Raw genomic sequence first — 24,898 nt, 5'->3', positions numbered from 1 at the left:
TTTGGATTTTGTTTTGTGGGTCCGATTTTATTTTACTTCAACAAAATATTAATGAATATAAAATAAGATATTTGAATGGTCTAGGTCAATTTTAGAAATTTGAAAATTTTACATAAGATGTTTTTAAAATGATTAATTCAAATTAATTTCTTTTATTGACCTAAAATTTTATATTTAATTGCATGAGTCAAAATTACTGCAATAAAATATTACAATGATATGATTTAAGTTTTAGATATTTGGAAATGTTGTACTAAATTTATTGATTTTATTCTTTTCTACATAAAAAATATAACATATATATATATTTTAGAAGGAAAAACTTGTTCCTCTTAATTAATTTTAATCATATCTAAAAGAATATCTATTTAATATATTTCAAAATTGAGTAGTCCACTGTAGTTTTTGTGACAACGAACTAATTTAAAGTTTTTAGCTGGTGGCTTCTTCCTCAGTTCTGATTTGATTAATCAAGCGCGGTATGAATATTTATTTTCTGCCAAATCCCTACTATCAAGATGTTACAATCTCCCTGTCAAATCCCTACTATCAAGATGTTACAATCTCCCCATCTTTTTCATGGTCAAGTTTGAGAAAAAATTGTCCCTCAATAATTACTTTTCTCTTTTTTCAAAATAATATTTTAATATCTTGTTAAAAAGATATTCTTGCATTATTATTTTTAATTTTTAATTAATTTAAACACACAAACAATTCTGTTTAATTTGATGTAATTACAAGATATATATATATATATAGTTAATTAATGGACATTAACCAAATGGAGGGGAACACACAATTGTAGTAAATTTAGGAGACTCAAACCTTTATATATTTATAAACTTAATTAGGAGACTCAAACCATAATCATAAGATAGTATAGAAATTAATTAGCCAAATCGTGTTAATCCTTTAAATGTCTACACATAGAAAGTCCATGCAATGATGTTACTGGGAATAGGCTCACGAAACAGCTCTTTCTTCTCGCCACTTAAGTTGATGTAGAGGCAGCCGTCTTCGTCTTTGTATTCTTCGTAGATTAATGACATTGGTTTCTCAACTGTTTACATGCATAAACAAATTGGGCTAATTAAGACTTAATCGTAAAAACATGCATGTATATGCAATATGAACTCACAAATGGGATCCATATGCTCCACATAGCCACGTAATGACTTATGGCCACGCTGATAGATTAGCGTCCAAATCGCAATGAAAAGTGCTTCAAGGTTGCAGTTAGGTGGAAAGAGTAACCTGCAGGTGACGATGTGTGTCAGACAAGATATGCATATGAATGTCTGATTTGAGAATTTAAAAAAATCGGGAATACGGAGATACCGTCCTATTCTTGAGTTTTTTTCCCCTAAACTAACAAAAAATCAGTTTTTTATATAATTTGTATGACAGATTTACAATATAATTTTAGCTAACCATGAATTAGAATTAATTGAAAAGTTAAAACCCTCAGCTTATTTTAATTTTTGATATTTGACTTTAACAAATATAATATATATATATCACCTTACAAGATAATTTTTATATTTTATATATCATTATACTAGTTTTTATACTTAAAAATAATAAATTATTAATGAATTTATCTAAACTAATAAAATATAAGTTATTTGTCACTTGTTTATAAACAATAAGCAAATCTTTTTCAAGTTAAGTCAGGGAAGGATTAAACTCAGAATTCAGAGAGAAGAGAAAAAGCAAAGGTATAGGCAAATTACTTCTTCTTTTTGGGATAACACATCTGGCTTTCCTCAGCCTGCTGTACAATCACCTGCACAGGCAATTCGAAAATGAGATTGGTGTAAAAAAGCAGCTGCAAATTAATAAACCTTAATCGATATAATCCGCCACAAGTACAGATCTATCTTACAGGTATAGAATAAGGATGATTCTTTCTAGCCCGTGCTACGTCTGCTCGCCTCTCTTCTGAAATATATAAACAAGAAGAAGTGAACAACACTTCTGTATATTAGGCATGCATGATATCAAATTGTAAGGGAGTTTATGATATGCAAAGGACTTTTTAATTGCATTCATAATTTCATGCACGACAGAAAAATCGGTTATTATTCTTATTTTCGACTGCCAACAATGAGTCAAAATTACATATATTTTCGATCCGTTATTTTCGACCTCTTTTAGTTCTTATTTCCGTATTTCCATCGTAAGGTAGTTAACATACGACGGACAGTGCGTCATAAGATAAAATTTATCCATACAAGGATCTGGGCCCACAACATACTTGCGACGGAAAGTTCCGTCGTAAATTCTGTAACTTACGACGGTTTTAATACTTACGACGCATGTTTGGAATTGTGACGTATTTTGCAACTTTCGACTTGACCAAAAACGATGGAAAAAGTCCGTCGTAAAGTAAGAACTTACGACGGACTTGCGCCTTAACTTTCGCCGTAAAAACCTAGTTTTGTTGTAGTGCATGTAATTTTGATCGTTACCGATAGAAAATGGTGAGTGGTCGCGATTGAAAATAACCGTTTTTCCTTGTGATATATATTATGTATCTATAGACTATGTGCACGTTATATATATGATCAAGAATTCAAGATGCTTGTTGAAATAAACTATGAAGAAAAACAATCCATACCCAGTGATTTCCGTGATTTGAAAAGTTGCAGGTAGCTGCAGACAAAGTCACAGACTCTCGAAACGCTGCAGAATACAGTAGGTTACGTGAAAAACATGCAAGAAAGCAAATAAAACATCAGATTTAGAGCACAATATCATAGCCTCCAAGACATGATCGATCTGTTAATCGATACCTAATGCTCGTATCTCTGGTCTGAAGTTACCGTTAGCTCCTAGCCAATACAAAAATAATTCTCCCCAAGCTGCAAAATTTATTTGTTTACATTAGTAAGAATATTCTGCAGTAAAAGAAAAAATAAACAACCTATAAGCATAGCAAGCGGCCTGAGTTTAAGAGGCCTTAGTCAAATTCTGTCTTTGGGACTCTTAATTAGTATGGATGCTAGCTATACGCAAGTCTTTCTCGTCTATAGTCAGGATTAGTAGATAATCAAATAAAATAAAAGTAAAACGTACTGATATTTGGATGATCAACACATGCAGTGAATGGAAAGGGCTTTGCTTCTGCCATGATTCGCGGTACCGGAATGATGAGTTGTTTCTGCAGATTGTGAAGAATAATTGCAAGGCATGTGTTTATATATTCAAAGGGTTTTGAGTTTCCTACATCTACTACAAATCAATGTGACAAATCTATACATCTTCAACTCCTTTTCGGTTATTTGCATAATTGCTCGCTTTATAACTAATATTCGGAACTATCAGACCGGCCGGTCTGCTTGGCATTGTCACTCGATACAGGTTTACAAAACATAAAGTTTAAATTATTTTGAACAAACTAACACATTTTTGTTAAAAAGATTATCAATATCCGGTGTGAGTTTGCTCAAGCATGTAAACGGGGTGCAGGTTTTGGCAACACTATGGATGACGTTGACAATTTTGCTGCTTGGCTGAATATTGTAATGGATCAATATGACAATTCAGGACTAGCTAAGTTGGTGATGCTGCTGTGGTCCGTTTGGAAAGCTCGGAATATGGTGGTCTGGCATGAAACATACCTTCATGTCGATGAGGTAATTAGAACTGCTCAGTTTACTCTTGATCATTGGATGGAAGCTCAGCTGAAATATTTTACTCCGTCAATCGCGTTTAAGCATGCGAAGGATGGTAGTGAGCGTTGGACGAAACCAGATATGAATACAATCAAGATAAATGTTGACTCAGCCCTTTTCGATGATGAAAACTGTTTTGGTTTTGGGTGTGTTGCTCGTGATCATTCAGGAAGATTGTTGGGAGCTAAGGCGGCAAGCAAAATCGGAAAAACATCCGCGGATCTAGCAGAGGTGATAGCTGTTAAGGAAGCTTTGAGCTGGGTCAAAACAAAGCAGTGGAGCAAGGTGGTGGTGGTGGAGTCTGATTGTATGAAAGTGGTGCAAGCTTTACGTAGTTCAGTGTAGTTAAATTCCACATTTGGTCGACTTGTGTTGGACTGTAAATAGAGCTGTTCACGAACCGAGCCGAGCCGAGTTTTGACCGAACCGAGCCGAGCTTTAATTTTTTTTCTGACGAGCCGAGCCGAGCCGAGCTTTTTAATCGAACAAAAATTGTGTTCAAGCTCGGCTCGTTAACTAACGAGCCGAACACGAGCTTGTTCGCGAACAAATACGAGCCGAGCCGAGTCGAGTCGAGTCGAGCCGAGCCAGAAAAAAATAAGGACAAACCGCTAGTTGACTCTTAAAATAGCTAACCTAATAATTTCAATTTTTTTGAAACTTTGTTTATATCACTAAAATGTATATATGTTAACATTCATACAGTTGGATCGGTAAAAAATATTTTTTAAAATATTGAAACACTAAATTAGGATTAAACACTAGTTAGCGGTACTAGTCAAACTTCTACTTGCCTGTTAAAAACCAAATAAAATTATTATTTCCTAAAATTTTGTTTACATCACTAAAATATATATATATATATATATATATATATATATATATATATATATATATATTATGTTGAATTCTGAGTCCAATAACATATATAAATTATAAAAAAAAACCCGAAAATATTACATTTTTTCGAGCTTTAACGAGCCGAACTCGAGCCGAACGAGCTCGAGCCGAGCTCGAGCCGAGCTCGAGCCGAACATACTAAAAGCTCGGCTCGAGCTCGTTTACTTAACGAACAATTTTTTGTGTTCGAGCTCGAGCTCGTTAACTTAACGAGCCGAGCCGAACGAGCTCTTAACGAGCCGAGCTCGAGCTTGTTCGCGAACAGCTCGGTTCGTTAAACAGCCCTAACTGTAAACAGCTCCTGCAAGATATTGCACATGCTGAAATTTGTTTCATTAGGCGGTCAGCAAATAAGGTTGCCCATTGTTTAGCAAGGCAGTCTTGTTTTCTTTCTGATCGTAGCTTCTCAGAGTTTGATGCCCCTTCTGAGGTTTTATCTCTGTGTATGAGTGATAGTTTAAATGAATGAAAGTCTTCTTCCTTCGTCAAAATATCAATAGATTAAAAACTTAAAAACTAAATATAATATCAATAGATTCATATTTAGGCCTTGTATCTCTCAGAAAGAATAAAGATATCAAAAGCTACATTTATTCCTAAAAATAAGAAATATTAAATAATTATTAATTTCCTGGAAAGTAGATAAATATTTAAATGTTTCTAGTATGAAATGACTTATTTATGCAAATAATATATATTAAACGAATATTGTGATATCGACTTTTATCAATGATATTATCACATTTTTAACTCATATATGTGATAAATTTTTATATTTGGTTTTTCACGTATTATGTCTTCGTGTTAAATAAAATGTACAAGATTCATTCTCAAAAAAAAAAATGTACAAGATTTAATTTCCAATTGCAAAAACATTATATATTTGAAATTTTAATAAAATATTATACAATATAAACTCTTAAATCATGCAAATCCGAATCAAAATGAGTGAGATATAAATGATTAAAAGTTTGATCATAAAGTTCGAATATATGTCACTCGTTTTAACTCCATTTGCATATTCAAAAGATTTATTTCATGTATTTTTTTCGTAAAATTTTCACATGTATAATTTATTTTACAGTTTTAAATAAAAATTTTATTACATTTTATAGAAGATGATGGTGTTATATGTGAAAAATTAAACCTACAAGTTATCATATATAAAAATCAAAAATATGATACTTATAATTGGTATCATAAAGAATTTCCAATATTAAAATATTATTAACTAATTGATACAAGGAAATAATGTACATTTTTTTTTTATCGAAATAGGTTATTATTCTGTGGAGCATAGATATATATAGCCAAACATGTCATCAGTCATTCTTATTTATAACTAGTTGAGAAGCCGCGCGTTGCGGCGGCCTATAAAAATTATATTAACGATCTAATATTAATATTTGTAGAATGCAATAATTTTGTGGCTATATATAAAAAATATATTAATGATTAAAAATTAATATTTGTAGGATAAATTAAATTTTTTATTATAAAAATCTTGATGTAATGCCAATACTAATATATAAAATTGCAAAATTAGACTATAATTCATGTTGAAAATACGAAAATAAATTTCTACGCGTAATTAACAATTTAAAGCACGACAAATCTTAATTTTATTTGTGTTTTTTTTAAAAAGTAATCATGCTCTTGCATTGTCACCTTCCTCCAATTTTTTTGGATTGATTGTGCACAAAAACATCTAACTTAAATCCGTGCGATAGCGGTCTATAACTACCCTAGTTGCAACAACCTTTATTTTTTAATACTGTATGAACAGTCTTCACTTAAAAGTTGTTTGAACGGAGCAAACAGATAATGCATGAATAATATTTTCTTGTGTGCAAAGTAAATTATATAAAAATTAACAACAACAAACATGTCCGATGAACAAAACAAATTTTATAAAAGAATAATCAACAAACATACATTACTAATAGTTAATTTATTGATATCATCCATCAATATCATGTCAAGACTATATTCTTCTCCCGTGTTTGGATTTGTCGACTCCCACATAGCGGTTTATAACTACCTTTGCTTACAACAACCTTTATATTTTTTAATACTGTATAAACAGCCTAGCCTTCACCAGAAGAACGGCAACACCGAGTTAGAAATCGAGCAATAGAAATATCACCAGAGAGAGCTAAGGTTGTGATACTGAGAGAGAAGATTGTGTTAAGATGATCAAAAACTCTACAACCTATAGAGGTATTTATAGATGCAGAGAGACTTGTGTGCTACTCTTTCCCATAATTAAATAATCCCATAATTAAATAATCTGAAACAAAATCAGATTAAAACTTTCAAGCTGCTATATTCCATAAAGAATCTGAAACAAAATCAGATTCTGAAACTTGCTTCTAATATATCCGAAACTAAAAAAGACAGTTTTAATATTTGATATTTTTCATCTGAAAATTTCAGAAAATTAGAAAAATAAAACGGAGCGATGTGAGAGGCGCCACCTACACGCGCCTCGCTCCTCCTTTATATAGTAACAAAATCAAATTAAAACTTTCAAGCTACTATATTCCATAAATAATCTGAAACAAAACCAGATTATATAGAAACAAAATCAAATTAATACTTTCAAGCTACTATATTCCATAAATAATCTGAAACAAAATCAGATTCTGAAACTTGCTTCTAATATATCCGAAACTAAAAATGGTAGTTCTAATTTTTGGTATTTTTTTATTCAAAAATTCCAGAAAATTAGAAAAATAGAACGGAGCGATGTGAGAGGCGCCACCTACACGCCCCTCGCTTCTCCTTTATATAAGTATATTGATTTTAAATCGTTTCCAATTTATTGAATAACATTAAGTTTCGACCTTAAAACCTACAAAATAGGATTTTTTATGTATTTAATGAAGATAATATGTTTTGGAAAAATCGCTTGATATTAGATGCAATAATTTTTTTGAGACATGATAATGTGTAGATGTAAATGATATTTCAAATTTCAAAACATGACGGGATGTTATTTTAATTCTCAAAATCTTCATCCATCATGAAAAATTATTCTAGTTATAATACTCTATTAATCGAATATATTATTGCATGACAAAGAAAAAAAATGATTATATTATTTTAACATGATAATAGATGAAATGTATTTTTGTTACGAATCACAATTTTGATTAAATATAATTAATAATATAATCAATGAATTGATTTTGATTATATTCTCAAATGATGATAATATGTATGAAAATAAATATATCTTATATTTATAATTTTTAAATATGATATGATTTATTGAATTTTGTTAAGGACTGATCAAACGGCAGCTACATTTTTATACGCATCTCTCTGTAATTTAACAATTTTGTTAAGGACTGAACAAACGGCACCTACATTTCTTCTATACACATCTTTGTTATTCTATTGTCCGGATCTCAAGCGAAGAAAAGGTGGATTTCATTAATAAAAAAAAATAAAAATTCTTTCGTATCCAAAACTACAGTTTCAACAAAAAATTTCCAAAAGAATACATAAATCTTGGCAAAATCTTTTCCCGTAAACGGCTCAAAACACCAAATCCCGGACCCACCGGATTCCAAAGAGAAATATACATCAATCAATTAACAAGCCTTTTCAAATCCGGAGTCTCCGAGCTTAAAACACACGCCCCTTGTTTTCACTCACAGTCATACTTATTTCACCTCTCTCTCGCTAAAAAACACACACACACACACAAAGCCCTCGCCGAAAAGCTCGTTTCATCTCTCTCGATCATCTCTAGGTACATTTCTCGCCCTCTCTCCCCGATTTTCTCGCCGCGATCTTGTTTCAAAGCTTCTTTTTCGTGTGTCTCTGCGTGTTTTTGCTTGATCTTGAGATTTTTTTAGGGTTTTAGAGCGTAATTTACGTATGCATTTGTTTTTGCAGTGCTTGTTAGTTGTTTGTATGCGTGTTTTGTTGATTAAATTGATTTAGCGCTTGTTTTTGTTAGGGTTGAAGTACTGTAAGGTGTTTTGTGTGTGCGATTTTTTCGGGGCGAATGCTTAACATATGTGCACATTTGTGTTTATTAATCGTTTATATGTGTGTTCTGTTGAATAAATTTGATTTAGGCTTGTGTTTTTTTAGGATTTTAGTACTGTAAGGTGTTCTGTATGTGTTTTTGCTTGTTTTCTTGATTTTTTCGGGGTTTAATGCCTTATTCATGTGTTTATTTGTGTTTATATGCGTGTTCTGTTGGTTAAATTGATTTAGGCTTGTGTTTGCCATGTTTTTACTTCTGTATGTGTTTGTGCGATTTTTTCGTGTTTTAATGCTTTTTTTTTTATGTACATTTGTTTTTGTTAGATGTTTATATGAGTGTTTTGTTGATTTAATTGATCCAGGGCTTGCGTTTGTTAGGGCTTAAGAACTTTAAGGTGTTTTGATGTGTTTGTATTGTTTTTGCTGGTAAGATTGCTGTTTTTGGGTGTTAAATGTATGTATACACCGCGAATACTTGTTTAATGTTTTTGATGTTGTATTCCGTATAAATGTTTGTTTCTTTTCAGTGTTCAAAAATCATATTTTGTGATTTCAGGGGTGTTAAGTGTAATGTATGTGTATATTTGTGTATTAGTTGCTTATTAGGTGTTTATATACTTGTATTGTTGATTAAAAGGCTTTAGAGTTTATATTTGTTTGATGTAATTGTGTGTGCTGTTATGTTAACACATATTAGTCTCAGTGTTGTTTTGAGGCGCGCAATTTTATATAAAGTGCAAGGCCTATTTTGAAGCACGATTCTCAAAGATTCTCAAAGTGACATTAATCGCACGCTTTTTTGTCGAAAACAATGTAAGATCATATTTGTTAACAAAATATATACTTATTAGATTCTCAACATTTAAATATAGCTAAGCATGTCTAATACAACAAAATTTTCAATAAAAGCATCAATCATAAATGTTCAATAATTTAAAAGCTTCAGTCATTTAGTTCAATTTCCGGTCCTTCAAAAGGCAAGAGCCATTGAAACTTGTTATACAGCCACCTCTTCTGTGCAAGACTTGAAGATAGGGTTTCTTTTATTCCCCTGTTTAAGGGTATTGTTGCCTTTTGACCATCTTGAGCGCTTTCTACCGCTTTTAGTGCTTTTTAGCGCTTCAGCGTGCTTCTTGAGCATTTTTTTGGTTGATTTCAGAATAGCATTAAATCGCTTAATTTGAATTGCACATCTTTCCCCTAAGCGCAAAGCACCATTTATTGTGCAATTAAGCGCACTTTTAACAACACTGATAAGCCTATTTGTTTTTGGTATTTGAACTTGTTTTCTGTGTTGTTATCTTCCCCTCTATTGTATGGGTTTGTGTTGTTGTACTGGGTTTAAGCTTAATCTTTGTGAATATTGTGGTTTTTATTGTTTAATTCATGTTTTGATGATCAGACCACTTCGATATAAATATTGGTTTGGGTTCAAATTTGAAAGTTCTTATATGTGTTTGTATGGTTGCCATTTTTGGTTGTCACATATATACAAAAAGCACTATATTCTGGGATCGTTTCATTTGATTTTTTAAACGAGGTCTTGGTTGAAAAAACATGACTGACATTTTTAGCCTGTGTGGTTTGTTCTGTGCTTCATGGTAGAGCTAGAGAATTTTTGCATGTAGAACATCTGTACAATATACTCTGAGGTTTTCCCTTAAGTTTGTGCCTGAGTTTCTGGTATATGTGTTGGTAGAAGGGTCTCAAGTCTTCATTATTTTTGTAAAAGAATTTCCTGTATTCATGGATGATCAAAGTATGAAGTGGTCCGTGGTCGATGTGCTGACTATTGTGTTGCATTTGTGGTACTGTTGTTAGGTATAGGTTTTTCAGCTTTAACATGTCACTTTGTGTTCATTATAGTAATTGTTCTTAGTATGCCAAATGCCAAATGTAAATCAACCTTTTGCGTAAGTATACATTATATACCATTATTCCACTTTTGTAATATAAATTTTCTGTCATTTAACAATTTTTTTTTTATATAGGTATCAAAGGTATTTCACATCCGGAACCGTGTTTGGGCCAGTTAAAATATGAGTTCAAGAAGAGGGGGTGGGTCTGGTCCAAAAATACATGCTGCTGGTGCCGCCGAAACAGCGAAAGGCAAAAATGTTTCCCAAGTTTCTGATCGTTGGGCCGATCAAGTATCTGATAGGATGTCAGATATAAGTCTCGATTCTGAACAAGATGGAGGCTGGGAGGAGGTAGCGAGGAAGCACAGAAATAAACCTGTTGGAAATGTGGGAAGTCAGTATCCAGGTGCAAAAGTATCAGGTAATCCCTGGACAGGGTCTAAGGGGAATTCTAATGCTTGGACTGGAACTAAGCAGCCCGCCAATGCTTGGGCAGGGAAGGGTTCTGTGAATGCCTTTGCAGCACCAGCAGGTGGCAAAGGAGGGTGGAATCAGTCAACCTCCATAGAGTATGGTAACAGTTTTGATCAACCGGTTGTTATTCCTCCTCCTCTTGAGAATGGATGGCAATGGCGTAATAACACTTCTCAGGTTGGAAAGGTGGGTAATGTATCTGCTTTAAACCCTGTCGATGCTACATATGACAAAGAGGAAGAGAGTTATGATGAAAATGATGGTGATGAAGATGACTTTAATACTGAAGATATATATGATTCAGATGAATATGACTCTGATGAAAGCCAAAAGAGCCACGAAACTCTCAAGAAGACCTCATTACTTAAGGGTTTCTTTAAAACCCTGGATGAGATGAAAGTAGAGGAAATTACTGAACCTGATAGGCAGTGGCACTGCCCAGCATGTGCTGGAGGGCCTGGTGCTATCGACTGGTATCGTGGACTGCAGCCCCTGATGACTCATGCTAAAACTAAAGGCAAAAGAAGGGCAAAAGCCCACAGGGTACTTGCTCAACTTTTGGATGAGGAGCTGCGCAGGAGGGGAACATCTGTTATCCCTGCTGGTGAAGCCTTTGGCAAATGGAAAGGTTTGAATGAAAATGTTGTCAGAGACAGGGAAATAGTTTGGCCTCCGATGGTGATGATCATGAACACACAATTGGACAGAGATGACAATGGAAAGGTAATTTTCTTTTACTATGTTATTATATAATGCTCCCTTTGTTTTTCTAGTAAGAAATCTAGCTTTCTATTGTAATGTTGCGTAGCTTCTGATGATTAAACCTTTCTTTGTCTGTTCGTCCTCCCTTGCCTTTTTACTTGTTACATTTTCAGTGGCTTGGCATGGGAAACGCAGAGCTCCTCGATTGCTTTAATGCTTATGAAGCTGTTAGGTCTCGGCATTCTTATGGCCCGCAAGGGCATCGAGGTATCAGTGTCCTTATCTTTGAGGCTTCGGCTGTTGGTTTTTTGGAGGCTGAGCGATTAAGCAAGCATTTTGAGGATGAGGGAACGAATCGTGAAGCTTGGGCTCGTCGTCAGCAGAAGTTTCTTCCCGGCGGACAGCGTTTGCTTTATGGTTACATGGCAGAGAAAGGAGATATCGACTATTTTAACCAGCATTCGCAGGGTACAATATTTTTTCACCCTTATGTGTTAAAATTACCAAATCTTTCAGTTTCTTCCTATTGTTTTGTTAAAAGTAGATTTTGCTTATCATTGATTGGCTAGGCAAATCCAAACTAAAGTTTGAATTGAGGTCCTACGAAGAGATGGTTGTCAATCCAATGAAGCAAATGAGTGAGGACAATCATCTCCTCAACTACTACAAGACCAGAGTTGTCAAGGAGAAGAAACAGGTAAAAGTACTCAAAGATTCGTTTGATGCTGTGGCTGACAAATTGCGCAAGACCCAAGAAGAGAATCGTATAGTGCGACAGCGTACAAAGTTGCATCATGAAGAAAATAAGGAGCAGGTAATCAGTGATTTTTTTTTATATACAGTGAAAATATCTTAATGACTGGTATGGAAATGTGTAAAAGTGTATCTTGTCTCTGCTTCATGATTAACTAACATAATGCATCTCCTGTTTGTAATAATTTTTTCCTAAAATGTAAAGTTTATACATCGAATAAGTTATTCCAAGTTCTAATTGATATACACTTGTTATTGTTCAGCTACTATTCTGACACATTATTTTTTTTGCACTTTTTGTTCATTTTTTGCTTCATTTTATCCTGAAGGCACATTCTTGTTCATTTTTCACAGAGAAAATAGTAAAACTTCTCTTTAGTCTCCTTTATCAGTTATACATTCGCTATATGTATATGTATTTATTATTAAGTGATTTGGTGACAGTTATCATTTACATGCTATAAATTACTTCTAGTAATGGCTTGTTTCCTCAATTGTTATGTTACATTTGTAGCTGTCAGCTCCAGTTTTCTAATTGTTTCCAGGTTGATATGTTATAATTGTAGTTGTCAGCTTCATTTTTGTCATTGCTGGCAATGATTATTTTTTAGCTTTGTGGTGCTATTCTAACTGATGTTGGGAATTTCAAAATTTATAGATGGACTACCAAGAAGAATTTTTTAAAGAGCAAATCAGGCTTATCCATGAAGCCCGCATTGAGAAGGAGGAAAAATTCGAGAAGATACAGCAGGAGAAACGGGAGGAGATGAAAAGTTATATGGAGAATCCCTCTTCTGCAGAGGACCGCCAATTCAGGTATGATGCATATAGTATATGTGAGGGGTTGCTCATGTTTATGCTGTATGCACATGTTCTATTTGTGTGATGTATAAAATCTGCAGTTCACATTTTATGCTGGTATTAGTAGTTTCAGCTTGATGGGGATGCTTGTATACGCTTCCCTTGGCTTTGTTTGCCTGTCAGTTATAGATTGACTTCATTTCTAAATTGTGTTACCGTTCTTGCTTACGAATTATAGTCGGTATGTAGTTATCTTCTTTCTCACTGATTCTTTATTGTATTATTTATTTATGAATTGCATCATGAGTAACCTCTTTTTTACTGAGCCTGTAAGCCCTTTTTCCTCTTTTTTCTGGGGTTGCAATTTATATCATGAGACTAACTGCTAGAGCTCGTGCCAAATTTCTTGTGTGCTAGTTTTATCGTGTAAGTTTGTTGAGGATATTGGTAAGTTTTACCTGTAAAGATATATATATTTTTTTCAATGTATGGATTCGTAGGGATAATTAGTTACATTCCTTGTGTTTATACCTTCTTTTCTCTTTTGGGTTCTTGAAATAGGATCAAAAAGGGCGCTACATTGATTTTGTCTCAGCAGAAAGAGATGGATGATTTTGCTGAAGAAAGGGACAAACTTCTAAAAGATCTGGAAGATAGGAAGGCTGAGTTAAAGAGGCTGCGCTACGAGGAGGATGTTAAGCTAGAGAAGGAGTTTGATGCTGAGTTGGCTCGGCTGATGGAGAAGTACAGCCGAGGACAAGCACCTGATATCTCCTGAGGAGAGAAAGGAGTCTAAGAGATGCAGCAGCAGAACTTGGTCCAATCTTAATGCGTTTTTTAGATTAATGAAACTAAGAAACTTGCGGTGAAACTTAAGACATGAAGCTTTAGTCTTCCAGTCACAACTGCTTGGCAGTTACTTGAGACTCAGAACTAAGTAATTACAAAAATCAAGTTTTAATTTCCTTTTTGTGGGTCTTTGTGATGAAGTTCTGTGAAATGGTTTTTTTCGAACCCAATTATTGTTGCCGTTAAAGTTCTGTGATGAAGTTTTGTTAAAATGCTTTTGTTTTGTGGGTCTTTGTGATGAAGTTCTTGCACTTGACTGTTACTGTATATGGTTGCACACTTGTCCTTCGAATCTTCCAGTGAATGACCTGAGTGCACTTCAGGTTTCAAGTTTACCCGTAGCATCGGCTTCTGTGGCCCAGCTGCCATATTTAGAGAACTCAAATGATTACCTTACCCTGAAGCAAGAGCTAATGAAAAGTTCCTCTAGTTGAACATTTTGTTAGGTTTGTAACTAGTTAAAGCTACCTGTCAGTTGTTTATGCATAAGGTCGTCTTCATTTGGGGAATCAGTTTTTGGCGGGCCGGCAATATAGACACTACTCGAACCCGACCTGAACCCGCAACCAGATTTACCGAGACAAAATCCGAAAGTGATCCGAAAATCATCCGATTGACACGAAATGAACCCAAAATGAGTATTTCATTTCTAATAACTTCAATTTTCAGTTTTATTCAATTTTAGATGATTTTAGCTTAACCTGAAATTGACCCGATTGCTGACACGAATATGATCTGTTTGAAATTGTCACCCCTTTTTGACCTAAAATTTTGACCTGTTATTAGTATTTACCCAAATCCCGTTTGAATCAGTTATATGGTATTAATTTGTCTTATTTCAATTTTTCAATCCAGTTTGAAAAAGTGGAAGAGGATATGAAGATATCCTGGAAATCTATCACCAAGAAGCCTAACCGTGTTTTCTGGGAGCAAGAATGGACTAAACATGGACTTCAAGCCAATGACGTGTGGGCAGAGACGGGATAAGAGCCCGTCAACGACTTGATTTGCGTGCTGCATTGCAAGCAAACCAGATTAAATTCGACGCCCAATACACGTATAATAAACAAGCTATCATACATGCTCTCAGGCATGTAATGCAAGGCAAGAATATATACATCTCGTGTCGTAGATACCGGACTGTTTTGTACTTGTACGAAATTTATATATGTTTAGATAAAACAGATGGGTATTCTTATATAGATTGCCCTCTAGGACGAGGTAACAACATCAAGAGGCAGTGTGACGGTGATTTTACTTTTCTTGTTCCTAGTTTGTAGGCAAATCACATACTCCCTCCGTCTCACCACCCAACAGGATGTTTACGTTTACTGTTTGCACGCATTTTGAGGCTCTTATATAAAGTATAGTTTAATAATGTTTTTTTAAATAAAAATTTAAACGTCAAACTTTTTTTAAGGATTTTTTTAAAAATAAATATATAATATAAGTATACTTTATAGGAGCCTTAAAATGCTTGCTAAAAAGTAACATAAAGAACCTGGTGAGACGGAGGGAGTATGTTTTAAGATTATATAAGAATATTCGGCCAATTGGAGCACTACTTCGTTTGAGTTTTGAGATCCTTATGAATGTTTTATTTTTTGAATTGCATATTGCATGTATCTACAGCTTAATCCTCTTGATCAGTTATGGAACGTTACGATCAACATTTGCATACCATCAGATTTCAATAGATTTTAAACAATCGCAATTGAATAACATCGGATTTTTAAGCATGATCTAAAATCTTGGTTAATGCCATCATATTTGTAGCATAATTTAAAATCCAATTGAATACCCAGTATTTTAATGGATTTTAAACAATTCTAATTGAAAATTTTCGGATTTCATGAAAAAAAAAATCTTTGAAATCCCAGTCGAATGCACGTTTGTTTTTTAGAAAAAAAAGAGAATTTAATTTCTAGATTTATCGAGGGACTGTGAAGAAGCAATCAGCAACGGCGGGGATGGATACAGAGTTGAAAGAGATGTTAAGTGATCTCGATAATCTCTAGCAATCTTTATCAGATCCTTCTTATCAAGCTTCATAGCAGGCAAGACGAGAAATAGAATTAGACGAGGTAACTGGACTGTAAACCTAAAACCTGAATTGCACTATGGACAATTCAAAGGCTGCAAACCTAAAACAATCACAACTGTGCAAGACAACCAAAAAAACAGTCAACAATAGTAACAATGGGGTGTTAAAAGAAGGCTAAGACTTCAGGTAATCATCTCAGTTCTCTAAGGCAGCATTAAGAAGACGATCCAAAATATCAGGGCGGGAAAAAATAAAGCTAGATATTGTGACGGGTCGCAGAAGCCTATGCAATGTGTAAGCCTAAAACCTGAAGTCACTGAGATCATCCCATGGTCAACTCAAATGTAACAAACATAAAACAGTCAATGCAAGACCAACAAAAAAAAAACAGCATTTAAACAGCAACAATAATAATGGGTTTTTTCAAAGAAAACCATTTTAAACAAAATTCATCAGAGATTCGCTAAAAGCAAATTGAAACTTGCTTTTTGTAATTGCTAAGTTCTGGGTCTCAGGTAGTGCCAAGCAGCTGTGATAGCAAGCCTAAAGCTTCATGTCATAAGTTTCACCAAAAGTTTCACCAAAAGTTTCTCAGTTTTATGAATCTAAAAATGCATTAAATTTAGAACAAGTTCCGCTGGGGCATCTCTCAGAGTCCTTTCTCTCCTCAGGACATATCTGGTGATTTCCCTCTGGAGTATTTTTCCATCAACCAAGTTAACTGTGCATTAAACTCCTTCTCTAGGCTTATATCCTCCTGGAAACGGAGCCTCGCCAACTCGGCCTTCCTCAGTTCCAGATTATTAAGAAGCTTGTCCCTTTCTTCAGCAAAGTTGTCCATCTCTTTCTGCTGAGACAAAATCAATGAAGCTCCCTTGTCGATCCTATTTTAAGAGCCCGAAAAAGAAAAGAAGGTATAAACACAAGGAATGTAACTAATGATCACTACAAATCGGGACAGCAAAATAACAAACATATCTTTAAAGGGAAAACTTAACAATATCCTTTTCCTTGTAAATTCACAAAGCAACTAGCACACAAGATATTTAGCACGAGCTCTAGCAGTAAGGCGATTGATATAAATTGCATCACAAGAAAAAAAAAAGAGCAAAAAGGGCTTACAAGCTCCGTAAAAAGAGGACATGATGCAAATCATAAATAATACACTAAAGAATCAGTGAGAAAGAATATGACTACATACTGACTAATACTTTGTAAGCAAAACCGGCAACACAATTTAGAAAAGCAATCAATCTACAACTGAAAGACAAACAAAGCCGAGAGAAGCGTTTACTAGCATCCCCATCATGCAGAAACTGTTATTATCGGCATTATATGTAAACAGAAGATTTTTTACATCACAGAAAAAGAACATGCGGATAAAGCATAAACATGAGTAACACCTCCAATATACTATTTGCATCTTACCTGAATTGGCGGTCCTCTGCTAAAGAGGGTTTCTCCATATAAATCTTCATCTGATGCCGTTTCTCCTGCTGTATCTTCTCGAATTTCTCCTCCTCCTCAACGCGGGCTTCATGGATAAGCTTGATTTGCTCTTTATAAAATTCTTCTTGGTAGTCCATCTAAAAAAATAAAATTGCAATTCCCAACACCAGTTAGAAATGCACCAAGAAGCTAAAAAAGATTCATTGCCAACAATGAAAAATGAAGCTGAAAAATACAACTGTGACATAACAAGCTGGGAACAGTTAGAAAATGGACCTGACAACTAGAAATGTCACATAACAAACTAGGATCAATCAGAAAACAGAAGCTGACAACTACAAATGTGACAGAAAATTGAGGAAAGGAAACATTTCAAAAGTAAAGAATAATATGTATACTGATAACTGTCACCGAATAACTTGATAATACAAACAAATATGTAAAAATAGATAGTCTATAATTCATAATGGAGATTGGAGTCTAAAGAGATGTCGTACTATTACTACTCTCCGAAAACTGAACAAGCTAAGGATGTGCCTCCAAGTACACAAAAATTAACAAGAAGTGCAGATAAATACAATGTCTGTCGAGATAGTAGTTGAACAATAACAAGAATATATCATATAGAACTTAAGATGACTTGTTCAAAGAATAAACTTTATAATTAAGAAAACAAGTATTACGAACAGGTGACACAATATTTAAGTGAATCGTGAGGCAGCTTTGTACACACTCCATAAAGCCATATAAATATTTTCAGTTTTTCACTATTTATCAGAAAGGATCACTCATTACCTTCTCCCTGTTTTCCTCATGATGCGCTTTTGTCATTTGTCGCACTATGCGATTCTCTTCCTGGGTCTTGCGCAATTTGTCAGACACAGCAGAAAACGAATCATGATATACTTTGGCCTGTTTACTCTCCTCGAGAGCTCTTTTCTTGTAGTAGTTGAGGAGATGATTGTCCTCATTCATCTGCCTCATTGGATTGACAACCATCTCTTCATAGGACCTCAATTCAAATTTCAGTTTGGTTTTGCCTACCCAACAAAGATAAATAATATAAACTTTTAAGAAAATAAAGGAGGAAAGTGAGGGAATTGGTACTTTTAACACAAATAATGGTAAAAAATATTGTACCGTGCGAATGCTGGTTAAAATAATCAATATCTCCTTTTTCTGCCAAATAACCATACAGCAAACGCTGCCCGCCAGGAAGAAACAACTTCTGACGACGAGCCCAAGTTTCACGATTTGTTCCTTCCTCCTCGAAATGCTTGCTTAATCGCTCAGCCTCCAAAAAACCAACAGCGAAGGCCTCAAAGATCAGGACACTGATACCTCGATGCCCTTGCGGCCCATAAGAATGCCGGGACTTCACGGCTTCATAAGCATTGAAGTACTCGAGAAGCTCAGCATTTCCCATGCCAAGCCACTGAAAATGCAAAAAGTGAATTAAAAGGTAAGGCCCAAGGAACAGCAGATGAAGAAAGGTTTGATTAACATATGCTCGTCAGCATTCCCGTGGAAAGCTAGATTCGTCACTCTAAAAATCAAGGGTGCATTATATAATAGCATATAAAAAGAAATTTACCTTTCCGTTGTCATCTTGGTCCAATTGTGTGTTCATGACCATCACCATTGGAGGCCAAACTATTTTCCTGTCTCTTACAACGTTTTCGTTCAAACCTTTCCACTTGCCAAACGCTTCACCAGCAGGGATCACGGAAGCTCCCCTCAAACGCAGCTCCTCACCCAAGAGTTGGGCAAGTAGCCTGTGGGCTTTTGCCCTTCTTTTGCCTTTAGTTTTAGCATGGGTCGTCAAGGCCTGCAGTCCACGATACCAGTCAATAGCACCAGGTCCACCAGCACAGGCTGGGCAGTGCCACTCCCTACCAGGTTCACTAATTTCCTCTATATTCATCTCATCTAGGGTTTTGAAAAAACCCTTGAGCGATGAGGTCTTCTTGAGAGTTTCGTGACTCTTCTGGCTTTCATCCGAGTCATATTCTTCCGAGTCATATATATCTTCAGTATTAAAATCATCTTCGTCACCGTCGTTATCATCATGTCTCTCTTCCTCCTCGTCATACGTAGCATCGGCAGGGTTTGAAGCAGATACATTACCAGAATTTGCTACCTGAGATGTGTTATTACGCCATTGCCATCCATCCTCAAGAGGAGGAGGAATAACAGCTGGTTGATCATAGATGTTCTCATACACTATTGAGGATGACTGGTTCCAAACTCCTCTGCCAGCAGAAGGCCATTTATTGTTACCTGCTGGTGCTGCAAAGGCATTCACAGAACCCTTCCCCGCCCAGGCATTGGCGGGCTGCTTAGGTCCTGTCCATGCATTTGAAGTCCCCTTAGACCCAGTCCAGGGATTACCTGATACTTTTGTCCCTGGATACAGACTCCCCACATTTCCAACAGAATTTTTTCGGGGCTTTCTCGCAACCTCCCTCCAGCCTCCATCTTGTTCAGAATCGAGACTTATATCTGACACCCAATCAGCTACTGGATCGGCCCAACTATCAGAAACTTGGGAAACATTTTTGCCTTTCGCTTTACCAGTTCCACCAGCAGCAGGTAGTCTTGCACCAGATCCGCCCCCTCTTCTCGAACTCATACTTTAACTGGTCCAAACACAGTTTCGAAAGCAAAATATCATTAAAAAAACATGTTGTGACAGAAATCTCAACTCGTAAAAGTGGGATCATGGGACATCAGTCAGTAATGTATATTTACACAAATTATGATACACATTTAGCATATAACAAATATTACAATAATATAAAGTATAAACACAAAGTGACAAGTTAAAAAAATAATAATCCAAAACATAGGACTAGTACCAAAAGTAAAAGGCTAATTATCAGCACACATGGACCACGGACCACTTCATACTTTGAACATCCATGTCTAAAGGAAAATATCTTACAGAAAAAAATAATGAAGATTTGATACCCTTCTACTAACACATATAGCAGAAACTCAGGGACAAACATAAGTGAAAATCAAGGAATATATGTATAAGTGTTCTGCATGCAAATTTTTTTTAACTCAACTGGGGAAAACACAAAATTCCACAAAGGCTAACAATGTCCTTTATGTTTGTTCAACAAAGACCTCATTTATGGTTATCATTTAAAAATGACAAGCATATAGACACATAAAAAACACTTTCAAGTTTGAAACCAAACCAAATATTCATCTTAAAGTGTTCTGATCATCAAAACATCTAACTAAACAATAAAAAACAACAATTGATCACATAGATTAAGCTTAAAACAGTACAACAACACAAACCGATACAATATAGGAAAATATAAAAGCACGGAAATATAGTAGATATATAGAACAAGAACAAAAATCCCACAGGAGCTAAGATTGTCATATATACATACACATGGGGATATAACAATAGCAACAACAAAAACACACACTAAAGGAACATTTTATAAGGCCCAAAGTTATTTTATTATTAAAAAACTTTAAAACATGAAAATAAACAGGCAAAAATACAACTGCACACATAGATCAAGATTAAAACCCCTTGAATCACAAAAACAAGTTCAAAATACCAAAAAACACATAAGCTAATATAAGTAAATATAACAGCGCACACAATTACATCAAACAAGTCAAGATCGTAAATTCGTATATACACTTTTGACATGCAAGAAAAACATTTGCAGCAACAATAACCATAAGAACACATAAAAAACAACTTACAGTATAATAAGTCTAACAAATATGAACTCTAAAGCCTTTTAATCAACAAAACATGAATTTAAACACCTAAAAAACAATTAAAAAAACAGATATACACATAGATTGAGCTTAACACCCCTGAAATCACAAAAAATAATGTTCAAACACCGAAAAAAAATACTATAGAATACACAGAAAACAACATCAAAAACATAAACAAGTATATATGGTGTATACATAAGTTTTACTCCCAAAAACAGTACAAACACATACAAAACACCTTAGTGTATTAAAACCCTAACAAACACGAGCCCTAAATCAATGTAATCAACAAAATACGCATATGAATAACTAAAAAACACAAATGAACACATGAATTAAGCACTAAACCCCTAAAAAGTCGCTAAAACAAGCACAAACACATACAAAACGGCATACCGTACTAAAACCCTAACAAACACAAGGCATAAATCAATTTAATCAACAAAAATACGCATATAAACAGATAACAAACACAAAAAACCACAAATGGACACATAGACTAGGCTTTAAATCCGTAAAAAAATCGATAAATCAAGCTAAAGCATGTAGAGATACAACCAGACAAAAGAATCGAAGCTTTGAAACAAGATCTCCGTGAGATAATCGAGGAGATAGAGCAATAAATGTACCTGAAGATGATTAAGAGAGATATAACGAGTTTCTAAGCGAGGGTTTTGTGTGTGTCTAGAGGGGGGGGGGGGGGGGGGGGTTGAGAGAGAGAGAGAGGGGTGGGGGGGATGAAATAAGTATGACCGGGGAGTGAAAACAAGGGCGTGAGGACTCAACACTTGAAAATTTTATTAGGTATATAATTTTTTTAAAATCCGGTGGGCCTGGATTTGGTATTTCTGGGCTTTTGTGGGAAAGATTTAGACGATATTTTTTACGCTTTCTTTTATCATGCAGGTATTACGTTTTGGGCCCAAATTTAACTTCCAACACTAATTATCACTCTCAATTCACTCTATACAAACATCAAAGGAATTCTTCAGCATGGAAATGGGCATATGAGTATAATTTATATTACTACATCTCAGTTTCACTGTATCCAAATATGGTTTGCTAGGTAATAACAATTCACTTTCATTTTCTACTATCCATTTATGTCACTTATCACATATAAGCCAAAGTCAACCATTTCAAAAAAAAAAATATGAAACAGCCCCTAAAACAGGAATCTGTTACCTTTTGCGAACACTCCTTGCTAATATATATTTGGGAAAATAGGGGTGGGGGGGGGGGGGGGGGGGGCACAAGTTCTTTATGAACTAGATTAAGTTGGAAATGAATAATTTAGCAAAAAAAAGAGAGTTGGAAATGAATAGTTTTGGACTCCCAATAATTAAATCTGATGTTTTTCGAGAAAAAATTATTCAACAGTTGCTGAGGAGTCTCAACTTGAAGGTTATGTACAATATATATAAAAATACAGTCAGGGCTTAGATTAGTTTTAGTATTAAGACAAGGCTAAACCACTAAACCTTATATTTTACAAACACCACATTTCTTATTACTAGTTACTAGTAATACTATTAAAGTCGCAATGGCATGAATGCAGCTGTCAATTCCAATGACAATGGACAACCCCTTTAAAACAACGTTGTCGAAGAAGATGTGGGGTCTGAGTACGACAACTCTTCCCCACAACCATCTAGGACTTCTCTGAAACGCAAATGCATAATGAATGGGAGTTATAAATTCAGGTCAGAACCCATGAAATCCCTCAGTCTTCAGGACAAGTCTTGGACAGATCGAGGGTTCAGGCACCCATCCCTCAATCACCCACTCATTGTGCATTCTTAAGAAACTCCCATCTTCATTGAGTCATTGTGCGTTTCAAAGAATCCCTAGAGAAGACTTGTTGGGCTTAGACGCTGCAACTTCTTTGACAACGTCATTTTGGAGGGATTGTTCACTGTCACTGGGAATCATGCAGAGGACAAAGGAGACAACCACGTTTGCCATTGCTGCTTTAACTATGTTTTAACTATATTACTAATAATGTGGTGTTGATACAATATAGAGTTTTGTCGTGTCTTTAATACACTAATATTAATTTAGCCCATATATACTCGTACATACAACTCCTAAGTTGAGACTCCTTGGCGAGTGAATATTTATTTCTACTTAAGAAGACACGACGCATATTTTTTACTTAATTAATCTAATAAAAAAGCTCACCATGTTTATTTTTTCCTTTTTTTCCCAAATTTTTCCATGTATATTTACAAAACATGTTTGCGAAGGTAAGACATGCCAAGATATAGTAAGATGCACAACAGGAAAACGTCTAACAGAGTAACAGTACTCCTACCAAAACCCAACCAATTAATAACACAAGTCCAACTTATAGTTCATATCAAAATTCGGCTGAACTAGTCTTGTCTCCAAAAATTCACAAACACCATAAACAAAACTACCAACAACAAAAAGCCGATATATTGAAGTCCTTATCACACACGAAAGGAACATACAAACAACGTTGTTATTTAGACCTAGTGTGACAATTACATGCACACGCATAACAATCCCCTATCACCTATTAGGCTATTACGGAGCTTCACAACAAACACTCTCTCTTTCCTACTACTACCACCATTTATGCTCCTTCCTGCTTGAAAACCACCATTTATGCTCCGCACAATCAAGTACACACTTAAGTTATCCCATCATGACAAGCCCAATCAACTACAGAACATAACATTTATAAGCATCACCGAAATTCCAATATTACGTGATCATAATTCCTTAATACAAAGCATTACGATAAAACTCACATGTGCCTACTAATAAACACTAATCTCATTCTCGAAGTTTCGAGTCATAAACTACGCATATAATTCACTCCATCAATCACTCACAAGCATAATCAACAACAAACAATCACAACAAGTAAACATATTTGTGTATAGATAGCGTACCAGCGGTTCAGCTTTGGGGCGGAGATCGGTGATCTGGACCGCTGGTTCAGTACCGGTCGAGGAGAGGAATATAGCTATACGTATAATCCCTTGCTGTTGTCGTCCAACAGCGGCTGTTGCCCCCGACGTCATGATCTGATTCAAACTTTAAACCCTAACTTTCAGAGAGACGGAGAGATTTGTGAAATAGAGAGAGAGGAGAGAGATGGACTTGAACAGCAACGTTAGTTATTGAGTTATATCATTCACGTGTTCCAAATGTTTAAAATCAACTATGTTTGTCAAAAAAAATTGCAAATTTGGATTTTATTGATGCAAATTATGTAACATATTTTGTTTTTATTAATACTTGCTAGTTTTTTCATTTAAATTTAAAAATGAAAGTATTCAGCATTGTTGATGCTAGGGAAGAGAGAAATGATAATTAATACTATAATTTAAAATTTAAATATTTTATTCTAAAAATATGTTCCTGTGTCACATGAAAATAAGACATCACATGACTTTAGAGTTCATAATAATAAAACTCTACACGTGTTTAAGAAATATTCTTTATGAATTTTATTTTGTTTGAACTTCTAAAATTATGTCGAAGTAATACTAATCTGTAACATTAAGTCTAATATTAGGATTTCTAGAATTTGTAAGTGTTTTTCATGGGATTGGGCATAAATACAACACAAATGAGATTTTCTTCTCTTTAAAAAT

The 24,898-nt window shown here is 34.7% G+C and overlaps 3 protein-coding genes across 3 annotated transcripts; 2 read left to right on the top strand and 1 right to left on the bottom strand.

The window, feature by feature from the left end:
• Positions 1–3,485: 3,485 nt before the first annotated feature.
• On the top strand, positions 3,486–4,022 carry LOC135147291 (uncharacterized). The gene has a single exon (XM_064080225.1). It carries the CDS (start codon positions 3,486–3,488, stop codon positions 4,020–4,022), a length of 537 nt encoding a protein of 178 aa, XP_063936295.1.
• A 4,180-nt stretch (positions 4,023–8,202) lies between these two features.
• LOC108227742 (protein SUPPRESSOR OF GENE SILENCING 3) lies at positions 8,203–14,187 on the top strand. The gene is made up of 6 exons (XM_017403051.2): positions 8,203–8,337; positions 10,571–11,635; positions 11,788–12,082; positions 12,184–12,428; positions 13,026–13,183; positions 13,730–14,187. Exons 2-6 carry the CDS (start codon positions 10,619–10,621, stop codon positions 13,944–13,946), a joined length of 1,932 nt encoding a protein of 643 aa, XP_017258540.1. The 5' UTR covers positions 8,203–8,337; positions 10,571–10,618; the 3' UTR covers positions 13,947–14,187.
• Positions 14,188–16,454: 2,267 nt separating this feature from the next.
• Positions 16,455–24,389, bottom strand: LOC108224306 (protein SUPPRESSOR OF GENE SILENCING 3). Its single transcript, XM_017398856.2, has 6 exons — positions 24,191–24,389; positions 19,105–20,149; positions 18,651–18,945; positions 18,306–18,550; positions 17,490–17,647; positions 16,455–16,945 (listed from the first exon to the last, which is right to left on the bottom strand). The coding sequence occupies exons 2-6, from the start codon at positions 20,140–20,142 to the stop codon at positions 16,729–16,731; spliced, it is 1,953 nt and encodes a 650-aa protein (XP_017254345.2). The 5' UTR covers positions 20,143–20,149; positions 24,191–24,389; the 3' UTR covers positions 16,455–16,728.
• Positions 24,390–24,898: the final 509 nt, after the last annotated feature.

This window comes from Daucus carota, chromosome 6 (assembly GCF_001625215.2).
Source record: "Daucus carota subsp. sativus chromosome 6, DH1 v3.0, whole genome shotgun sequence".
In the NCBI taxonomy this organism is placed as follows: domain Eukaryota; kingdom Viridiplantae; phylum Streptophyta; class Magnoliopsida; order Apiales; family Apiaceae; genus Daucus; species Daucus carota.
The sequence above is the reverse complement of the archived record's forward strand: the minus strand, read 5'-3'. Positions and strand labels throughout refer to the sequence as shown.

Bases quoted from the DNA above. Each gene is read 5' to 3' on its own strand.
- LOC135147291 (XM_064080225.1), top strand. From the start codon at position 3,486: ATGGATGACGTTGACAATTTTGCTGCTTGGCTGAATATTGTAATGGAT.
- LOC108227742 (XM_017403051.2), top strand. From the start codon at position 10,619: ATGAGTTCAAGAAGAGGGGGTGGGTCTGGTCCAAAAATACATGCTGCT. The intron at 11,636-11,787 runs GTAATTTTCTTT...TTACATTTTCAG, and splicing joins ACAGAGATGACAATGGAAAG to TGGCTTGGCATGGGAAACGC. The intron at 12,429-13,025 runs GTAATCAGTGAT...CAAAATTTATAG, and splicing joins ATGAAGAAAATAAGGAGCAG to ATGGACTACCAAGAAGAATT.
- LOC108224306 (XM_017398856.2), bottom strand. From the start codon at position 20,142: ATGAGTTCGAGAAGAGGGGGCGGATCTGGTGCAAGACTACCTGCTGCT. The intron at 18,946-19,104 runs GTAAATTTCTTT...TTGCATTTTCAG, and splicing joins ACCAAGATGACAACGGAAAG to TGGCTTGGCATGGGAAATGC. The intron at 16,946-17,489 runs GTAAGATGCAAA...CTCTTAAAATAG, and splicing joins GCAGAGGACCGCCAATTCAG to GATCGACAAGGGAGCTTCAT.